This window comes from Akanthomyces muscarius, chromosome 2 (genome assembly GCF_028009165.1).
Source record: "Akanthomyces muscarius strain Ve6 chromosome 2, whole genome shotgun sequence".
NCBI classification, from domain to species: Eukaryota; Fungi; Ascomycota; class Sordariomycetes; order Hypocreales; family Cordycipitaceae; genus Akanthomyces; species Akanthomyces muscarius.
Genome location: NC_079242.1, coordinates 1,468,377 through 1,488,020, shown reverse-complemented (window position 1 = coordinate 1,488,020; position 19,644 = coordinate 1,468,377). Strand labels below are relative to the sequence as shown.

The 19,644-nt window shown below is 54.9% G+C and overlaps 6 protein-coding genes across 6 annotated transcripts; 4 read left to right on the top strand and 2 right to left on the bottom strand.

The window, feature by feature from the left end:
- Positions 1 to 3,333: 3,333 nt before the first annotated feature.
- Positions 3,334 to 4,732, top strand: LMH87_003593 (uncharacterized protein; the record flags this gene model as incomplete). Its single annotated transcript, XM_056194688.1, has 2 exons — positions 3,334 to 3,881; positions 3,961 to 4,732. 2 exons carry the CDS (start codon positions 3,334 to 3,336, stop codon positions 4,730 to 4,732), a joined length of 1,320 nt encoding a protein of 439 aa, XP_056048391.1.
- A 1,216-nt stretch (positions 4,733 to 5,948) lies between these two features.
- Positions 5,949 to 7,205, top strand: LMH87_003592 (uncharacterized protein; the record flags this gene model as incomplete). Its single annotated transcript, XM_056194687.1, has 1 exon — positions 5,949 to 7,205. The coding sequence occupies one exon, from the start codon at positions 5,949 to 5,951 to the stop codon at positions 7,203 to 7,205; it is 1,257 nt and encodes a 418-aa protein (XP_056048390.1).
- Positions 7,206 to 9,332: 2,127 nt separating this feature from the next.
- Positions 9,333 to 10,229, top strand: LMH87_003591 (uncharacterized protein; the record flags this gene model as incomplete). Its single annotated transcript, XM_056194686.1, has 4 exons — positions 9,333 to 9,751; positions 9,821 to 9,874; positions 9,947 to 10,042; positions 10,097 to 10,229. 4 exons carry the CDS (start codon positions 9,333 to 9,335, stop codon positions 10,227 to 10,229), a joined length of 702 nt encoding a protein of 233 aa, XP_056048389.1.
- Positions 10,230 to 11,047: 818 nt separating this feature from the next.
- Positions 11,048 to 12,568, bottom strand: LMH87_003590 (uncharacterized protein; the record flags this gene model as incomplete). The annotated part of the gene is made up of 2 exons (XM_056194685.1): positions 11,048 to 12,292; positions 12,362 to 12,568. 2 exons carry the CDS (start codon positions 12,566 to 12,568, stop codon positions 11,048 to 11,050), a joined length of 1,452 nt encoding a protein of 483 aa, XP_056048388.1.
- A 1,087-nt stretch (positions 12,569 to 13,655) lies between these two features.
- On the bottom strand, positions 13,656 to 15,801 carry LMH87_003589 (uncharacterized protein; the record flags this gene model as incomplete). The annotated part of the gene is made up of 3 exons (XM_056194684.1): positions 13,656 to 14,296; positions 14,350 to 15,615; positions 15,708 to 15,801. 3 exons carry the CDS (start codon positions 15,799 to 15,801, stop codon positions 13,656 to 13,658), a joined length of 2,001 nt encoding a protein of 666 aa, XP_056048387.1.
- A 431-nt stretch (positions 15,802 to 16,232) lies between these two features.
- LMH87_003588 (uncharacterized protein) lies at positions 16,233 to 19,634 on the top strand (the record flags this gene model as incomplete). Its single annotated transcript, XM_056194682.1, has 4 exons — positions 16,233 to 16,392; positions 16,449 to 16,906; positions 16,965 to 17,597; positions 17,661 to 19,634. 4 exons carry the CDS (start codon positions 16,233 to 16,235, stop codon positions 19,632 to 19,634), a joined length of 3,225 nt encoding a protein of 1,074 aa, XP_056048386.1.
- Positions 19,635 to 19,644: the final 10 nt, after the last annotated feature.

Genomic DNA, 19,644 nt, shown 5'->3' with positions numbered 1-19,644 from the left:
CAACCACTAGGATGAAGCACAACAGCAGCAAAAAGCAAATGGTCCGCGACTTTGTTTTCTGCAGCGAACTGCTTCCTGACTCGGCCGATGCAAGCCTGACAATCGCGTTATCGGGCGCCGGCGGCTTTGCATCTCGTCACCAACCCAAGCAATGGGCATTATTTTGCGCTGGCTTGGGCTGGGCTGGGCTGGGGAATGCTGATTAGGGTTTGGGGCTAGGTTTGCTGGAACCCTTATCCGGGTCGCCGAATCCATCTCGAGGGCCAAGAATGGATGCAAAAATAGCCAGTGCATCGGCTAATAAAAATTTCCAACAAGTCTTTATCCAAAGACTGGAATTCTCAAGTACTCGAGTCGAAAAGTTGCGTGTCAATGGGGGTCAATGACGCAACGAAATGAGATGTCACGCATTCAGTTGCTACATTCTTTCACCTTCCTTGCTACTTGTTGTTCCAAAAAAGTCTAGATGCAAATGGCAAAACAAAAAACTGGGAAACTGGAAATCTCGATGATGATCCCTGGGAAGCCAGATTGTCCAGTGCCAGGTTCAACAAATTCCCATGTCCCGTGTCATGGTGATGAGCACATCTTTTTTGGCCCGGAAGCTTGCATCCAGAAATGTACGCATCATAAAATGGGTCAGGTTTTACAGTGATGGAGTGCCAGACAGCTCCATCCATCAGTGGGGGAGCTGGAGACGCTACAGGGGGGTAGCTCAGGCGCCTAGATGGCAGCGCTGTGGCGCAGTTTTAGCTGGCAGCTTTTAATTTAGGCCGCGCTGTACCCAAAGATGGCTGGATTGCAGGCAAATACCATTGCCAGAAACAAGATGTCTATTTCCGGCCATCTGCAAAAACAATGACCAAACATTTTTTTTGTTCACTGTCTGCTTTTTCTCCTTTACTTGTAAAAGCACAGACGGGAAAAGAAGAATCAATCTACACACACACCCTCCCCGGCAAGACCTTCTTTCCCCATCAGAACATGTATCCGTATCCCTTGAGGCAACTCCTCCCGTGTAATTGCTCCGGGCCGCAACAAGCGTTTTGCCCTGCCGGGTGTTTGGTGCAAGTAAATTGCGGTAAAAGAAGAAAAATCCCCTACCTTCTCATCACACGTTTCCAAATAAGCCATTGTTCTCTTGCCATTCCTTCTTTCTTTCTCTTCAGGGGCAATGCTCTCGCCATTGGCCAGGCTTTTGGGTTTGAAATGTTGGGGTACGAGCCACACACCATTGAACTCTAGGTACGGGCTTCGCACGGCCTGGCCTTCTTTGCCCGTATCCGAGACAAAAGCTCAGGGCTTGCTTACACTGGACGAACCAAGTCGCGTGTGTGAGAAAGAAAAAAGAAAAAAAGAAAGTTGTGGTTTGTGTCGACAATTTTTGGCCCATTCATCTCAGACTTGGAGACAACAGTGCCCAAATTGCTGTAAAACCCCTCTCCATCTCCCTCCCTTGGATCAATTCCTTTCAGGCACAAGCAGCACCGGTGCCTTGCGCTAATGCCCTCGTAAGCCTGGCCGCTCACCAGCTCACCATAGCAGCAAAACACATCACCACCCCCGAAACAGGCCACACTACGCTGTACCTACAGCAAATTTCATGCATAACATGTTTCCAAGTAGAGTCTAGGCAGTTGGCATAAAAATGTCAGAGCCCACACCTCCCTCTCAGCTTTTCCTTCATGATTTCGGGCCATCCAGTTGCTGGCTGTCCTGTCCTGGTGATCAGGTGTCAACCTCGCTTGGCCCAATCACATGCCGTTTCTCGGCTCCACCAGCGACGGTTCTCCTCTGCCGGTTTTGACGGGCGTGACTGAGTCTCCTACCAGTAATAAATAGATCAGAACCCAGCTAAGCAGTTGCCAGTTAGTGCACCTGGAGGGGGGGCGTGTGGTCCAAAGCCTAGTCTCCAGAGTGTCTCCAGAATTATACTCCAATATCCAGTACCTCGTGGTACGCTTGTGCTGTTACCAAGTGGCCTCACAGTGGGCGAGAGCGCTGTGGCGCCCCCTGCGCTGGAAACTGCTGGAAGCCTGGCAATGGCCCAACGCTAAATGTACCGGCCGTCCACCAACGCTATACCTGCCTCTACACGCGTATTGCTAGATGTTTGCAAGTACCATGCCACTCATGCCAAATACCTTGCTTGGCCTTTGGGGCTTGCCGTCTTGGGCCCCGCCCCAGCGCGCGCCCCCCAAAGCAGCGACGCCTTGACCGTGGTGCGTGGATGGGTGGCCTGGCCCTGGCCCTCCGTTGTCGCCACTGTATTTTCGGAAACAGTCACTCATTGACGTTCCTTCCATGGACGGCGCGGCGTGGCCACCATTCGCATCCTGTGCCTGTGGCCGGCTTCCATGTCGTGTCCGTTGCCGATGCTGCCAAACGGTGCCTGCCAATGCTCGCTGTACGTCGTGGCCCTGTAGTCCGTAAAATAGATGATGATGCCGTGGACAATCAAACACTACATCCCATTGTTTGTTCCGACATTTGGCCCATCATCGATCCCCAGCATGGCCAAATCACCCCCATACTCCTCCTCCTCTGTCCTCATCTGCGTTGTTGATACGCTCGCGCCCCTCCCAACGTTAGGTAGGCCTCCCAGCTCGCTGCTCCCACGGGCAGTGCCACACGCCATGCGCCATGCGCTATACCACTTTACACCCTCCCTCGCCCTCCTCCTCCGCGCGACGCACCACGCACTCCCAACGCAGCACGCCTAGCCTCTACTAGTAGGCACGGAGTACCTGCGCACCACTCGCTTTGCCCGTGTTGGCCCATGTACCTCGTTCACCTCGTCCAGCGACACTCGTCCTCGGTCGCCGTGTCGCTCGTCGCCCGCCCACACACACTCGCACACACACACGCCCCTCCTCGCTCCCACTACTGCCGCATTGCTCCTCCCAAAATATTATTTCTCGTCTCAGCCTACCTTTTCTCACGAAACATTACCTTTTTTTCTTCCCAACTTTTTTTGTGCTTGCTTCCACAGTCTCCTTTATCCTCGACACTCTCCTTTCCCACCCACCAACTATACACTTGCTCAATCGTCCAATCGCTCACATCGCTCTGAACGCTCACTAGCGCCATCGTACTCACTCTCGCTACCCCGGCCGCCGTCTCGTCAGCCAAATCTCCCTCGTCTCGCCCAAGCCTACGACTCGGTTGGCGTCCAACGTCTCGCGCCACACAAGCAATCCAAAAGTCGTGGGCAATGGCCTCCTCCAAAGTATGAATGGCCATCCTTCCCTCCCACCGCCGTCAACACTGGATTGTTTATGCCGCTGAGAAGTGACCCCTCTTGCTGACTTGGATTCCCCCAACGCAAAGGAGATGCAGCAGTCGTCAAGACCGTTGACGCACCAGCGTCCCTCGCTCTCGGCAGCCTCCTCGTCACTGCCTGCCCGCCACACGCATGCGAGAAACTCCTCCCACTCCCTTCTCACCGGAACCCTCAACCCGAACCACCGCGTCACCCGACGCAAGTCTGTCACCAACCAGACTGCCAACGTTGCCGCCCTTACCGCCGCCATTGCCGACGGCGACCCTGCCACCGCGATTCCCATTGCCAACGCCAACGCTCGACGAAACACCATGTCCAAGGCTGCCAAGATGTCGATTGCGGCCAGTCTCCCCTCTCCGCCGGCCAGCTTGCCGTTTCAGCGCTCCCTCGCCGAGTCCAAGTTGCACCAGGAGAGTGCCATCGATGACGATTCCATGTCGGGCGATGATGCCGAGGGCTCAGTTGACGGCAACCGCGCTCGTCGTGCCAGTGACGGCCAGCCCTTGACAAAGGACGGCAAGAAGAGCAACCGCGTCGAAGTTCGATGTGAGACATGCGGCAAAGGCTACAAGCATAGCAGTTGCTTGACAAAGCACCTGTTAGTCATACCTGTGCCAACGACGCGCGCCTACCAGCCGCGTTACTTTTCGGCCGAGCACTAACATGTTGGATTGTAGGTGGGAACACACTCCCGAGTGGTCCTTGACCTCGAAGCTGCTCATCTCCAAGCATCAGCAAGTCCAGCTTCTCGAGGCTGCTTCTGTTCTCCTGGCCATGAATGGCCCTAATAAGGAGCCGGAAGCCGTGACTCCCCCCGACTCGGCAAAGGACTTTACCAGCGAGCCCGAATCCGCCTCTCCGTCCGCGTCTGGTTACTCGGAGCACCAAGAGCGACAGAGCTCTGCCGACACGACCCCGCCTCCATTTGGCGAGCCTCTTGGCTTCAACGGCTTGGCCTATCGTGAGAAGCGTCTCAGTGGTGGCAGCGGCATCGCCCAGAGCCTCCGATCACCCTCAATGGGCCCTGAGCACCTCTCCAGCAGCATCCCGCATGCCCAATGGAGCGACGCCCGCCGACCCTCGCTGGGTCCCGCCGGTACTGGCAACGAAGACCGCGATCTGGCTGCTGCTGTCGAGCTCTTGAGCTGCAGCTTTGGCAGCAATGGAGGCCGCGATGTCGTCGGCGTCCCGGCTGATGCCCCGCCTGTGCCTCCCGTGCCCCAACAGTACCGCGATCAGGCCCGATCCTTCTCCACCGCTGGCTTTCTCAACAGCTTCCCCAGCCGCCAACCCGAAAGCTTCACCCGTGGCGAGTTCCGACGCGGCAGCCAAGACGTCAAGATGGAGGACAGTGGCGAGTCGGCGGCCGACGACGACGATCTCGAAACCCGCTCTCGTGCTCGCAGTGACGAGGATGATGACGGCGTCTTTGGCCGTATGGAGGAGTAACTGCAGAGCAGCCAACCTCCTTTCTTTTCTTTTTTCTTTGGAAACGCATGGAGCATAACAGGAGTCGGTAATTTGGACTCTGGACTTGGATTATAATCATTGGGAGGAACGGCGCGATGTCTCTTTTGTATAACGATATACATACAAACCTGTATGAGGTGGTTCTGCTCCGCCACGACGTTTAGCACCGAAGAGTGGAGAGCCCGTCTGAGCAGTCATTTTGGACTGGGGCGCGATTGCTTCCCCACGAGGTTAAAGTGAATGTCTGTCGGCGTCGAGCGGACACCCGAATAAATACCAAACGAAGCGAATATATTTGATCTGAACCATGGATGCTCTATTGATGCTGTGACTGTCGAGGACTATCGGGACCCATGATGATGTCGTCGCGTGGGTTGATGGCGATGTTGGAGATGCAAACGGGCCGCTGTGGTGATGAACTGGGTATCTGAGAAGGTGAAGATGAAGCGATGGAGTTGGGATATTTAATATCGAAGCTGAGGTAGGCTTTTCGCCACAAGACTTGACCCCTCAATGGACAACTAGCCGTATATGGCAAGTAGTCCGGGATATTCGTAGAAACTGTCAGGGTTGTGAGATTGTGCAACAAAGGCGGGGTGTTTTGGGGACTTTTGGTTTGCAAGTTCTGCAGATCGACCAAGACTGGATGACGGGCTGGAGCTGGTTGGCCGATGGTGGGACCCCGCTGTTGGCAGCCGGCCGGCACGCGCTGCGAAAACACTGCTGCAGCCAACCAGCCTGCCTGCCAGCCAACCAGCGTGGTTGCGCACCGCCAGGTACCTCACCTACACTACCTAGGTAGAGCTTCCCAACTCCAAGCCCCCAAGCTTCAGTGTCACGTCACGTTTCTCCTCTCCATAGGTACAGCGCGACGCGGACGCAAATCAAACTCTGACCGCTGATTCTACTGCGCCTTCATCACACAACACTTTTTGTACACTTTATTTCCCGACCATCGCTTCTGCCGGCCGAGGCTATCCACCAATTCCCACTCTTCGAGATACAGACGCGATCCGAACGCCGTTTTCAGCAGCCGAGACGCGCCCACGCTAAAAAGCTTCTTGGACATCAACAACAAAAAAATCAAACAAACCTCTTATCAACGTGATTTCGCAACCCCTCTGCTCGAGCGCAACATCATTGATACACGGCAAAATTCGGCCTCACATTCAATCGAATCCTAATTGAATCCAATATGCCTAGAAAATCCGCCAAGAGCGAAGCCAGCACGGCCTCGCCGGATCCTGCGCCGGTCAAGTCGACCCCGGCCAAGGCCTCGTCCGCCTCCGCGAGGAGCACACCCGCAAAGAGCGTGACCAAGAAGGACAAGGACACGCCCGCAAAGACCGTCTCGGCCAAGAGCACGCCAGCCAGCAAGAGCACCAAGGCGGCCACCAAAGACAAGGACGCGACGGCCACGCCCGCGTCCGCCAAGCAGCGTCGCCAGAGCAAGCCCCGCGCGTCATCGTCGGCGGCCGACAAGCAGGTTCAGCGCAGCAGCAGCAGCAGCAGCAGCAACAGCCTGCCGCGCAAGGCGCTCCTTGCCGACCTGCCGCCCGCCGGCAAGTTTGTCGCCGTGGAGGCGCTGACCTTTGCGCTCCTCTTTGCCGGCCGCTTCGCGCTCGCGACGGTGACCGGCGACGAGATGGGCACGCTGCGCACCCAACCCGAGACCGCGATGGAGCTGCTCCTTCTGGCGGGCTGGCGCGCGGCCGAGGTTGCGCTCGCCTGGGTCGCCAACCTCGACTTCATCGACGTCGGCCTCGTCTCGTTTGTCGCGCACGCGCCCTCGTTCTGGCTCCTGGCCATGTTCTACGGCATCCGCCCCGCGACCGCCGTGGCCGGCACCCTCATCGACGTCGCCGCGCCGGCCGCCGCCTTTGCCCTCGCCCGCCCGCTCGGCAGCCTCCGCTTCGCCGGGCCCAGGCTGTACAACAAGGACCTCGTCTCCGGGCCCTTCCAGGTGCTCATCGCCGCCCTGTCCACCAACGTCTACGCGGCCGTCGTCTCGCTCTCGCTGCGCTTCCTCCTGCCCCGCGTCTTTGTCCTCTACTTCCATGGCATCCCCACCGTCGCGCCCGCGTACTCGGCCTCGTTCCTCGCGCTGCTGCCCACGGCCCTCTTCTTTGGCGTCGCGGCCAGCAAGTTCATCTTTGCGCCGTACGTGACGACGGGCAAGAGCAAGGAGGACGAGAAGATCCGCCAGTTTGACCCCGTCCAGGCCAGCCTCCGCGAGACGGTCTGGTGGAACTTTTGGGGCTACACGCTCCGCAGCCGCATCGTCATCACGCGCACCGCCATCGTCACCGTCATGACGGCCGTGAGCACCTACCTCGCCCTGGCCATTGCGATTGACGGCGTCAGCTGCCTTGGTGCTGCCACGTACGCGCTCGTCTGGGCTTCTGCTACCGCTGGTACCGGTCTTGCGCTGGGTCTTGTTGGCCAGGAGTAAGCCGGCTGCAACTGCAGACTTTTATGTCGACCTCCCTGGTTGCTGGAGGTCGGGCAAGTTACACGCAGCAAGCCGCTTGTGGTTATGCTTGATGCCAGGGGCGAAGATGGGACAGTCGATTTGCTGAGGTATTCAATTAGTTGACGAGGGTTTGGCGGGTGATGCACTTTAATATCAACCTTTTTTTGGAAAGAAAATTAGGTATTGTTACGATGGAAAAGATTTGGCCGGTATTTATTTGTGATGGACTAGTCTACGGAACGATGCGAAGAAGGATTATACCCAGAAGTTTTTTTTATCTTTTGCGGTGGAGTAAGGGAATGTGTCTGTATGTACGTAGAAGCCGCGTTTCTTACGCTTGTTGCTTCTCTTTTGAGTCTCTATCATTATCTGTTGTTCTCAAGTATATCGAGCGAGATGGTTGCTTTATTGTTCAAGTCGCTTTGCAGATGCAACTGCCTTACTCTAAGCCTAAACGCACGGCATCTTTCTTACTTCGCAGACCTGGTGAGCTATTGCTCTACTCTGAGTGAGATGCGTCCCTACATCGGGTTACGTTCAGCCGTCTCCGGCTGCGCTGCAATGCCCCTAAATGGGATGCGTCCCTACGTCGGTGTACGTTCAGCCGTCTCCGGCCTGCGCTGCAATGCCCCTGAATGAGCCACCAAAGCGAAAATCCATCCACTCGGTGGCTTGTCTTTCAGCCTTGCGCAGAGCTGGTGAGGGACCGGCCGTAACATCAGGCAAACGCACTCTCATTGGTCGTGTGCGAAAGTGTCCTGCAAGGGAGGAGTCAGAGGCCATTTCAGCCTCACGATGGGTCCTCCCCTTCGAGCGATGCAAGGATAGACGAACTGGCCAACCGCTTGACGTAGAGCCTTGGGCCATCCTGGGCAGGGCTGACACCCTCGGCCGATGCGGGACGTCCGATTACAAAGCAGCGTTTTTGCGTTGAGACTGGCGCCTCGGGCAACCACCCGAAAGTCGCGCCGGTGCTAGTGTTGAGCCTATCTATGTATGTCTTTCCAGGTTTGTCCTTTGTCTCCGGTGCAGTGGTAAAGATCGCTTCAAAAGAAATTTCTCAACCACGTCGTGGGAAGGGATCAGCCGCAGGGGAAGGGTATCGTTCAGGATGATCTGTGTGTAGTGTGCAATAAGGCTGGTAGAAGACTACCTTTGATTTTATTTTCAGCTGCGTGCCAGGGGCATGAAATACATCACGGCAGTGTGCGGTCAAGACGAGGGGGCGACAGCCGAGCACGAGGCTGAAGGGTCGGCAGCAAGACTTTTCTGTATTACCTGATTGGCCGCAGCACCTACGATTCTGGGGTCCGCCCCCCTTCGTATTTCGCATAACGGCGGTGCGCGATCGAGGTTGCTGCCTTGACAGGGGGCGGGCTTTAAATTTATTTTTATTTTTTCCTCCGTCGTGGCTGCATGAGGACGAGTCAACAGCACAGGGTAGACGAGATCTGCGTCTGGATTCGGTTCCAGGCCCCCGCTGGACCCTGATGTCATTTCCAGGCAGTCAACCAAAGAGAAGCCAAATCCGTGCAAAGAACCACCTGCCGGAGCTGTTAGCCTTGGCTGAAGTGATGCGGAAAATAATTGTAGTTTTGCAACAGACTGTACGCCTTTCGGTATTAAAGTGGGAATGCACCACGACATGGGTTTTCTTACTTTCTCAGCATCGGCACCTGCTCACTATCCTTGTTCATCTTTTCAATTCATGCAACTTTTTCTCATTTTTGTCCAGTCAGACTCGTCTTTTCTTTGTGTTAGGTGTCTTCTGCCTGGCGCATGTGGCCTAAACCGGCGTACAGTGTCGTTCACTACACATATTTGGATGATTTAGAGTCAGGGTCTTCGGCCATTGTGACAGGCAGCGTGACTCCTCAAGGCACTCTTCCAGTCCGTCCTACAGACTGTCTGCTCTTTACGCTCTTTCTTCCCTGACATTCCACTGCAACTTGTTGCGAAAGCAGTATAGCGTCGAGCAAGGAACTATCTTGGCAGAAAGAAGAATAGGCAGAGAGGTTTCACTCAACACCCCATTGGGCCTTGAGCCAGACGCAAAGTGCAAAGCTACAAGAACAGCACACACAGTCTCAGCAATCTTCTATAATAATGGATTTTTCAAAGCGGAAACCAGCCTCGCCGCGCGGTCAGTTATATCCGCAAAGAGCATATCCTTCGCCAACATCGCTACCAAGCCCTGAAGTTCCCCAATTTCAGGAGTTCTCCCGCATACCGACCCTTGCCCTCGACCAGGCCTTCTCAGCCTGGCCGGAGCAGCAGCACAAGCGCCGCGAGGGCATGCCCGAGTACTACCACCACGCAGGCAGCTCTCTCACCGGCGACGTCTACGGCCTCGACTACCAGCGGTCGAGGAGCATTCACAGCGAGCAAAGCTTGGAGCTCACGGGCCCGCTAGACGTGGCGGGAAGCATCAAGGCCCGAAACATTAGCTTTGGCGGCGACTTCATTGTTAGCGATGCGATTGATGCATACGGAGACATCGAAATCAATGGCAACATGACGGCAGAGTACGTAACATTTCTTGGCAAACGTGAAGTGTATGAAACCGCAGCAACTGTACTAATGCAGCGGTGTAGAGGCCGGATAAAGGCCTTTGGGGACATCAAAGTCAACGGCAGCTTGACAGCGAGGTCAGTCGGAACTGGTCAATGCTCTTCACTGCCGCCGGAAACAAGGTTACTAATAATTACTTGGAGTTGTAGTGGGAAAATCGAAGGATCCTCTAGATTAAAGCTGCGCGGCAGTATTCACGCGGCTGACGTGGAAATTTACGGCAACGTCATCCTTCGGGGGTACCTGTAGGTGATTTCGTTGAAGCCGAAAAGCTGACGTTTTACTAAGACCAAGAGCAGGTACTGTCGCCAGCTTGTAGTCTACGGCTCCATCATCTTGGTTGGACCCAACTCGACATATGACGTGGCGGGCTACGAAATGGTCACAGGTCTACGTACGCGACGTGACCATGAGCCAGATTGGGACATCTGATTCAGCCGCTTCTTCCTCGACTTTTCTCTTCTTCATCTCACCCATCTTCTTCCAAGCGGCCGGGAAGTACTTTCTTCTTCTTGGGAAGACTCTTGTTTTATTTTTCTATATCCTTCCTTGTTTTCTATGTTTTTCTCATTTTCCATATTCTTTTTTGGGGGGGGGGGGGGGGGGGGTGTCAGCAATGTTCTTCACAGCGCAGCGTTATCGAGGGACATACATGGGGTTGAGCATCATGGGAGCTAAACATCTTTGACTGCTACCGACCTTTGGAAAGGTCTGCTACAGATGATATCTGCAGAATATCTAGTTTGGTAATCTTTTCAAGATGGTAGGTATATAGATTTTACCTTACGCATCTCGTGTGCCGTAATTTCCTACTTTGGGTGAGTTCATTGTAGAGCCTTATGCAATACCAAGCCAGCGTAGCCTCAGCTGAACCAGCAACACAACCACGCTAAAGCTGGCAATTTCAACCCCTTCCCCGGGGCTTGTGTTGCAATTGCCAAAATTAGGACACGTACATTCTCGGGCCAAGTCCGGAGCAAGCTCAGCCAAGGCACACGAGTATCACGTATCCATTCAGTGGCGGGGTTTCAGATGACCCGATTACAAATTCACTACTTCCACTCACATGCATCAATTTGATTTCTGGCTAATTGTCTTGGCACTGCGTCGAGCTCAGGTGTCCGGAAGTGGTAATATTTTTCATCAAGTACGGACGAACTAAGCCCGAGATTGGATTGGTCATTATGACTCCAGCAATGCCCCTACACGGAAACCAATTGAGCCGGTTTTTACACAACGGATTAATCTGATTATGCTTTGGCCTCCTCCTCCTCATCATTCGTCGAATCTGTCCGAGTCCACGCTTGGCATAACTGGCAAAGTACGGGTATCAGCACAGCCAGAACCATGCCTGCCCCGAGAAAGCCTGCAGTCACACCGAACCCAATGTGATAGCCTGGCGAGTCACTCTTAGGCCAGATGCGGCTGCCATAGACGCTGGAGAAGTTGCCAAATGCATTGACAAGAGCCAGTACAATCGCGCGCTTTTCCGGTGGCAGGCCGATCACACCGCTGGTCCAGGACAGGATCAGTGGCAAGGCAGACCAGATTCCAATAGCGACGAAGCAAATCATGACGTATCGAACGACTGCATCGTTCACAGCGACACAAACGACACTACCAATGAAGCCAATAGCGAGCGCGCCGGCAATGTGCCAGCGACGCTCAGCATACCGGTCAGAGGACCAAGCAATGATATTCAGGCACACTGCAGCAATAACATAGATAGGCACCGTCATGTACTGGGCTTTGACAGTATCGTAGCCCAGTGTGAGCGTTATAGTCGGGATAAAGTAGGATATGGTGCCGGCGCCAAGGTCGAGCATAACGAGTACCATGAACATGTACGTGCGAGGGTCAGAGACTGCAGCCATAAAAGCCCGCCAGTGTGACAACCGACGCTCTCCCAGGCCGCCATTTGCGATGCCGTCGTGCATGATTCGGAGAGCTGACAGCTTACTTTCTTCCGCTGTCAGCTTCGCTGAGGTAGACGGGTAGTCCAAAAGGATAAAGTACGAGACGCACGCCACGGCGATAGTCGCGACGCCCTCGATGATGAAGAGCCAGCGCCACCCCGCGATGCCGTGGGCGTCATGCAGATTGGAGGTGATGGCACCCGCGAGGATGCCGCCAAAGGCCCCCGACAAGACGGCCGCGGTGTAAAAGATGGCGTAGCGCTTGCCGAGCTCCGCCCTCGTGTACCAGCAGCTCAGCATGTACAGGACGCCGGGGAAGAAGCCGGACTCGAGACAGCCGAGGACGAAGCGAAAGGCGAGCAGCGCGCCGTAGCTCTGGGCCGCGGCCATGCTGGCGCTCAGCGCGCCCCAGACAAGCATAATGGTGGGCAGGAAGACGGACGGCCTGCTGCGGCTGAGAATCATGTTGGAGGGGACCTCGCAGATGAGGTAGCCGAAGAAGAAGATGGAGAGAACCCAGGCGTATCCGTCGTCAGTCAGGTTCAAGTCGTGCTGCATGCCGGCGATTTTCGCATTTCCCTGATACACGGATGAGTTAGCTGCCTGCAGCAAGAATGGTTCCAGATCCTGCGCAGGCGTATGACGTACAATATTGGTCCTGTCTATGTAGTTGAACACGTATTTGATCCATAGAATGGGCATCAAATAGAGATCAATTTTGCGCACGAGTCTCTTCTCCTCTGGGGAGCCGGGCACAAAGTTGCTGAGCTCTGCCGCCATCTCGCTCTCCTCTGGCGGAGGGGGGGAGCCCGTTTTCGTGGCCATATTAAATGCAGGCTCTTTGGCAGAATACATTTGGAAGGGGGCAGACAGATCTTCAACGACTAAAAGCGTGTTTTCTTATCAGGACGGGCGATTTGTTGAAATATAAGTTTGGGCCAGTGCGGTGGGCGGTGAAGTCCTCGACTGCCGGGGCTTGGCAGGCCAGGCGGCAATCTTTGCGCCCTCTATCTTTTTGTGCTGCTTTCTGGGGATTGCAGCTATGTCAATTGTTTGTGCATGCATTACCCGCTGTCATTTGGCCACATGTCTCGGCCAAGGTCCAGTATAGAGGACGTCGGAGGCGAGATGGTAAGAGGAAAAACGCCGCACGGTGACCGTCGGCCCACAGATCACAGCTACCCTGAGAGTATCGGTGCAATCTTGGCCACAACTTTGGCACGGTTTTCTTTCCGTTGGTGTTTAATTGATGGTAATTGAATTATTTTCGGACTGTTGAAGCCACCGTCGGCATATTTAAACGAGCAAGTAGAAGCCGAGTTGCTTGGGTGTGACATGGGGTTGGTGTATTTGAGCTAAAAACTCACAGACGAAAGAGAAGAGCACCTAGATGAAGTGCGGCATCATCTGTAGCCGCTCATATTCCTCCACGCTCACTGCTTAATTATACGCCGCATAACAATAGCTCTTCAACATTTGATACAGTCAATAAGCTTCTATGTCAGATAATGATTTACAACCTCAAAGGGAGTATCGCTTTTCTTTATATACATCAGTCGAGTCATCAAACGATGACTTTTATAGTAGCTGGGATATACATTGTGATATTGAAACAAACGAGACCAGTGCATGGACTTGATGATGGTCAGTCCAGCCAGTGCCTCGTTCCGGCATCTTGTGAGCACCTCAGTGGAGCTAGAGGTGTCTCTTGCGTGTGCCAAGTCGATGGTGTCGCCACTCGGTGGAGAGCCTAGCACCCCGTCAACCCGTTCTCCCCGGAGATCAGATGGGAGCTCTATCAAGCGGTGTTCTCTCCGCCCAAGATTACCCCGTGGGGTATTCTCTCAGCAAATCGATGGAAAACTGCATGGCATGCCCCGTAGCTGCATAATACTCTGAACCAAGGGGGCCTGTCCTCTGTGACGGCTCGTAGCGCCATCCCTTAGCCCGGCATTTGCGAGTTGAGGGCATCCAAAAAGTTCAAGCCGTAGTTATCCTGATTTAGGGTCTGCTGCGACAAATCGCCATTGCCAAACATCCATACATTCCAATCTGGCCACATTTCGCCCTGTGACCAGACTTGCTGCGCCGAAGCGGAATGGTCTTTATCTTCTGCGTTGGGCCTGTCGAGATTGTGGTGCTCCTTGAACTTCTCGAGCATGCTATTGAGGCCGCTTCCAAGATAGTGGGCCACATGTCGGACGCAAGGCCTGGTGGCATTGAGAACAGCAATAGCCCCTTCGATGAGTGGCACAACCTCTTCGTAGCTAATGTTCAGGTTGGCAGACTTCCACTGCGCCTGACACTTCATAAGAAACAGGCATGCGTAAGCCATGGTTGTAAGCAAATACAGTGGCACTCCGATAATAGATGCCCTCATATCAGGGTCGTTGAGAGTCAGATCCAGGGCGGCAGTAGCACTGGCAATGGCTTTGTTGACGAATTGTCGCCGCTCGGGCGACATTGCATATACACCAGATGGCCGTAGGCCGCGGAGGCAAATGGAGAATAGCAATAGCCGGGCGAAATGATAATGCAAAAACACTCCTTTGGCCGGATATTGCGATACATATTTGTTTGGCTCTGTTATCATTGTTAGTGCGCGGTCTTGATATAGTCTGCGAGTTGCAACTCACGTAGCTTGTCCTTCCATCGGTCGCGCCAAAATCCCATGTCAGCGTCAAACCGTCTTAGAGCCTCAAACTCATCATTGCCGATCATGCGCGACCTATCCGGGCCAAAAGCATGAAAAACTCGGCTTAGAATGATGAAAATGCCAACTTGACTGTGAAGTCTAAAGTCGGCCTGCGTTGCATCTGGGCGCTGTAAAAAGTGCTCGTGGCAAGTGATTGTCGGGTTTTCGGCGATGACAGGCGGCCTTCCGTAGGCGATGCTGAAATGATGGTCGCACACATAGAGAAAGTACCACAAACGGGCCTCGTCTCCATAGCGGCTGCCGTCCCTCAACGACTTGGCGCAGAATTGGTGTAGGTTGAGCTCTGTGGCGATTCGAACGGCAAGACCAGACAGCTTCCAGCTCAGATCCGAAAGCCAAAAGGCACCAATACATAGGCCGCGAACATCATCCAGGGTGTGATAGCGGTCGAAGACGGCTTGACTGACAAGCTCTAGAAATACAGGATAGCATATGTCAAAGGCGCGACCCTCATCCTGCGTATGCAGAGAAGTGACAGCCAGGATGGCGGATGTGAGAATAGAAGACGAGGCGCGAGCTGCATCCAGCGTCTCATGAACTAACGCGATGCCACCCCAAAGGTAGGCGTTCAAAGTACTGCGAAAAGTATCGAATAGGTATTCGGCGTCGCGCAGGCTGACTCGGCCTTGCGCGATGAAATCAGTCTCTGCCGACTTGAGTGGTGGATGCTGGCTGTGATGAGCCCACGGGTCGCTCCGGATATTGCGCAGCTTAGTCGCCTCAAAGAGACTGGCCATCGGGGCGTTGACAATGGCCTGGTGGTCGCTATCGGGGGCCTCTGGTTCGGTTGAGTTTTCCCTGGTCATGGCGGTTGCCGTTCGCTGCAGCGACGGCGACAGGCTGGAATGCGCGCCATGCGACACCACCGGTGATGGGCCATGCATTGGCTGAGGTTGCGGCGGAGGATAGGCTTGTGACGCAGAGGTATGACGACTGCCCGCTGTGCCTGCTGTCAGGTTGGCAGTGTTGCCGTTTGGGACGTTGAGAAGGCGTTGCACATCGGCCAGTGCGGTTTGAAGAGCCTCAACCTTGGCCTCCATCTTCGACTTCCACTCATTTTCGCCATCGAGCAGCGTCTGGAGGCTCTTGTTGACGACGCATTTGATGTCCAGTCGCGTGCAGCGACTGCAGCGCTCCTGGCCATTCTCGAGATCGCACTTCACCTTGCGATGCTGGCACGCCTGGCCTGCGCAATTCCGCACCGTTAGTGTGTCTGTTCGCTCTCACCAAGGCGCGACCCATAAAATTCCTCACGGGGGCATTCGCGACCAAACTTACAGGCACGTATCTTTCGCGAAATCTTGGGCTGGTGCGCAGCGCTATCTGCATCACCAGCCGGCGGGCTTGTGTCCGGCGACCTCGCCCGCTTCATCGCTTTTCCAACGGCTGTGGAGTCGGAGAATTGAAGGGATGTCCAAGTCCAGGCTGGGGATCAAGAAGCTTGTGGACTGTGGAATAAAGGCCGCCCCGTGCTGCCCAGGCGGGGATGCGCGAGACGTCGCATGAGTTTTGCGGGTGCGACGGTGCCATGCAGTGGGGAAACGAGAAACCCTGTCGAGACTAACGTTAGAGGAGCCTGTCGCAGTTCAGCCATTAGTTACCCATCGGGATGATCTCCGCGGCGCTGACGCGTGAGCAAAGTACACAGCGTGGCAACTCACTAGTTAGTTGTCATTAGTTTCTAGTTGCCTCTCGGTCGTTTATAGTTTGCAGGGACCTGTTTTCATAAAACCTGTCCTACCGAGGCTGTCGCAGGCGCTGTCGAAGTCGTGAGATTTTGTCTTATTACTTACAGTGGCCAAAATGGCGGGTGCTGATACTATTGGCGTCATAGCCAGCGCTAGTACAGACAGCGACTGGTACATTGATGCGCTGCAAAAGTCGGGTGCTACTGTTCATCGCTATTCAACGACTGCTTTCAGTTCGCATGCTTCTTCCAAGGCCGATTTGCATGCCTTGTCGTGTATGAAACACAACCCTGTCATTTTTACGTCGGTAGCCCAGCTAACAAGGCTCTAGGCCTCCCCCGAAAGTCGGCAATTATCGTCGCCGAACCGGTCCCCGATGATTTCTATGAAAGCTTGGGGACAACCATAGCAGAACGGGGTCGACACGATGTACAAGTCATCGCAGCCTCTGTGTCCCAGAAATCAATCTTTGTTGCTGGGCCAAACTCTGCAGTAGATGCCTATCTAGCATTGCTGCAGCGTCCAGGCATACCTGTCCATCATGTGCCCGGAGACTTTAGCTCTGCCGCCAAGTTGCGACTCGTCCACGACCATTTGCTGGGAGTCCATACTGTTGCAGCGGCGGAGGCCATGGGCCTAGCAGCCAAGGCTGGACTTAATACCAACCAGGTTTACGACATTATTGTCAACGCTGCTGGTAGTTCTACAGCTTTTGAGACCAGGGCCAAGAAAATGCTTGCTGGGGATTGGGTGCCCGAAACTCCATTGTTCCAAACATCGGATAAGTTGGTATGTCCCTCTTGCCTTTCATAATGCAGTCTCGCTGTTCTCACATAAGTCGAAAAAGGCCAATGCGGTAGCTAAAACGCGAGACCTGCGTTTTCCACTGCCGCTCGCTTCTGCTGCCCAACAGATGTGCATCATGGCGTCGTCCTTGGGGCATGGTGGACAAGACGATTCTGCTGTCATTCGCGCCTACATGCCTAGTGATGTAGACGCCATCAAGCAAGCGACCAGAAGATCAACAACTGCAAATGAGCTCACCCCAACCAGCAGTCCTGGCGAGATTGCCAGCGTCGGCATGGTTGGCTTGGGGGCCATGGGCCAGGGAATGGCAGCCTCGCTCCTACGGGCTGGATTCGCCGTCAACGGCTTCGACATGAATGCTGACGCGGTCGATAAATTTGCCTCAAATAACCCAAAGGCCCAGAGGGCCTCTTCCGCGGCTGATGCGATGAGCGCCTCCGCGGTTGTTATTCTGATGGTCCAGAATGCGGCGCAAGCCGATGATATCCTATTTGGGCCGGGCAATGGAGCCGATGCGCTGTCGGACCACACTGTAGTCATTTTGAGTTCAACAGTACCGCCATCTTTTGTTCGAAAACTGGGAGCCAGATTGCAAAACCTTGGCCGGGGGATATCTCTACTGGATGCTCCCGTAAGCGGCGGCGTTGCGCGAGCTGCGAATGGTACACTTGCCGTAAGTTCTTCGTGTGCACCACCAACGTCTTCTCCAGCGACTAATCTCCATGGCTCGAAATAGATCATGTGCTCTGGGGAGGATTCATCGCTTGCCAAGAGCAGATCCGTCTTGCTGGCCATGACTGGCCCAGTCACAAACCTGCACACAGTCCAGGGGGGCATAGGTGCAGCCTCGTCCGTAAAGCTCGTCAATCAGCTCTTGGCCGGCGTGCATATCGTTGCGGCAGCCGAAGCCATGGCATTCGCAGCACGCTTGTCATTGCACACCAGGGTTGCATTCGATATCCTAATACAGACGGATGCATGGAGCTGGATGCTGGAGAATCGGGCAGGTCAGATGCTCGATGCGGACTGGACTCCGCATTCCGCCCTAGCTATATTTGTCAAAGACCTGGGCATCGTCCTCGACGAAGCAAAGCGCCTCGTCTTCTACTCTCCAATCGCCTCCGCTGCGCATACACTCTATCTCAACGGTGCGGCGCACGGCTGGGAAAAGGAATCCGATGCCGGTGTTGTGCGACTTTGGGAGCTGGCCGGCATCTCCGTCTCGGGCAGCGCGAGCACGCAGCCCAAGACAACACAAACATCAAATATGAACCTACCAAGACTAGCGGCAGCTGAAACGTTAAGTTCCCTTCCGGAGGAATATTCAGAAGATGTGCTCAGCTCCATCCGACGCGTGGTCGATGGTGGACAGGTTCCGACGCTAGTTATTCTTGATGACGACCCTACGGGGACACAGACCTGCCACGACATCAATGTGCTCGCTGTCTGGGATGCTGAGACATTGGCGCAGGAATTCAGCAGTGGCCCTGCGGGGTTCTTCATCCTGACAAACTCCCGTGCGCTGCCATCTGCGGATGCTCGCCGTCTCGTCGTGGAGATTTGCGCAAACGTGAAAGCAGCCGCCGCAAAGACCAACAAGACATTTGAAATTGTCCTACGCGGCGACTCTACGCTCCGCGGGCATCTACCAGAAGAGCCGGAAGCGGTAGAGGAAGCTCTGGGTCAATTTGATGGCTGGGTGCTTACTCCATTCTTCTCCCAAGGTGGCCGCTTGACCATTAACGATGTGCATTACGTCAAAGAGGGCGATGTGCTGGTGCCTGTAAGCCAGACACCCTTTGCTCAAGATGCTACGTTTGGCTATAAAAACTCGAATCTGCGCCAATACGTCCTCGAAAAATGCGGCTCGAGGTTCGATGAGGAAACCTTCCTGTCCATTAGCATCGATGACATTCGCTGCGGGGGCCCTTCAGCAGTGGCGAAAAGGCTGCTTTCTGTGCCCAGTAGCCCTGATCTGGTCATAGTCGTCAATGCTGTCGTGGATTCAGACATGCACGTCTTTGTTGCAGGTCTGCTCGAAGCGGAACAGCATGGCCGACGGTACCTGTTCAGAACAGGCGCCGCCTTTGTCTCGTCCAGGCTCGCCATCAAGGCGATTCCACCGTTGAGACTCGAGGATCTTGGCGTCGACAAAACCGCCCGAGTGCAGCCCGGCGGGCTCGTCCTGGCAGGCTCCTACGTCCCCAAAACCACCGCTCAGCTTCAGCGGCTGCGTGAGCGCAGGGGCGACAAGCTGCACGTTCTTGAGCTGCCTGTGGCCCAGCTCGTAAGCTCCGTCGGGGCCGCCGGGGCTCTCGTCAAAGAAGCTGCCAGAGAAGCATCCGAGACACTGGCTGCGGGCAAAGATGTTCTGGTCATGACCTCGCGGGAGCTGGTCAAGGGCGCTGACGCGCTCAGCTCGCTCAGCATTGGCTCCAGAGTCGCTCAAGCCTTGGTTACGCTCATGGAAGAGATCAATGTGCGACCGCGCTACATTATCGCCAAGGGCGGCATCACGTCGTCCGACGCGGCCACGAAAGGCTTGAGGATGCGTCGGGCGCGGGTGCTCGGGCAGGCAGCGCCAGGGGTGCCTCTGTGGGTGTGCACAGAGGAGACGAGCCGTCATCGAGCCGTCCCTTATGTCGTGTTTCCGGGGAATGTGGGCAGCGAGGATACGCTCGCTGACATTGTGGAATCGTGGGCTATTTAACAAATGAGTT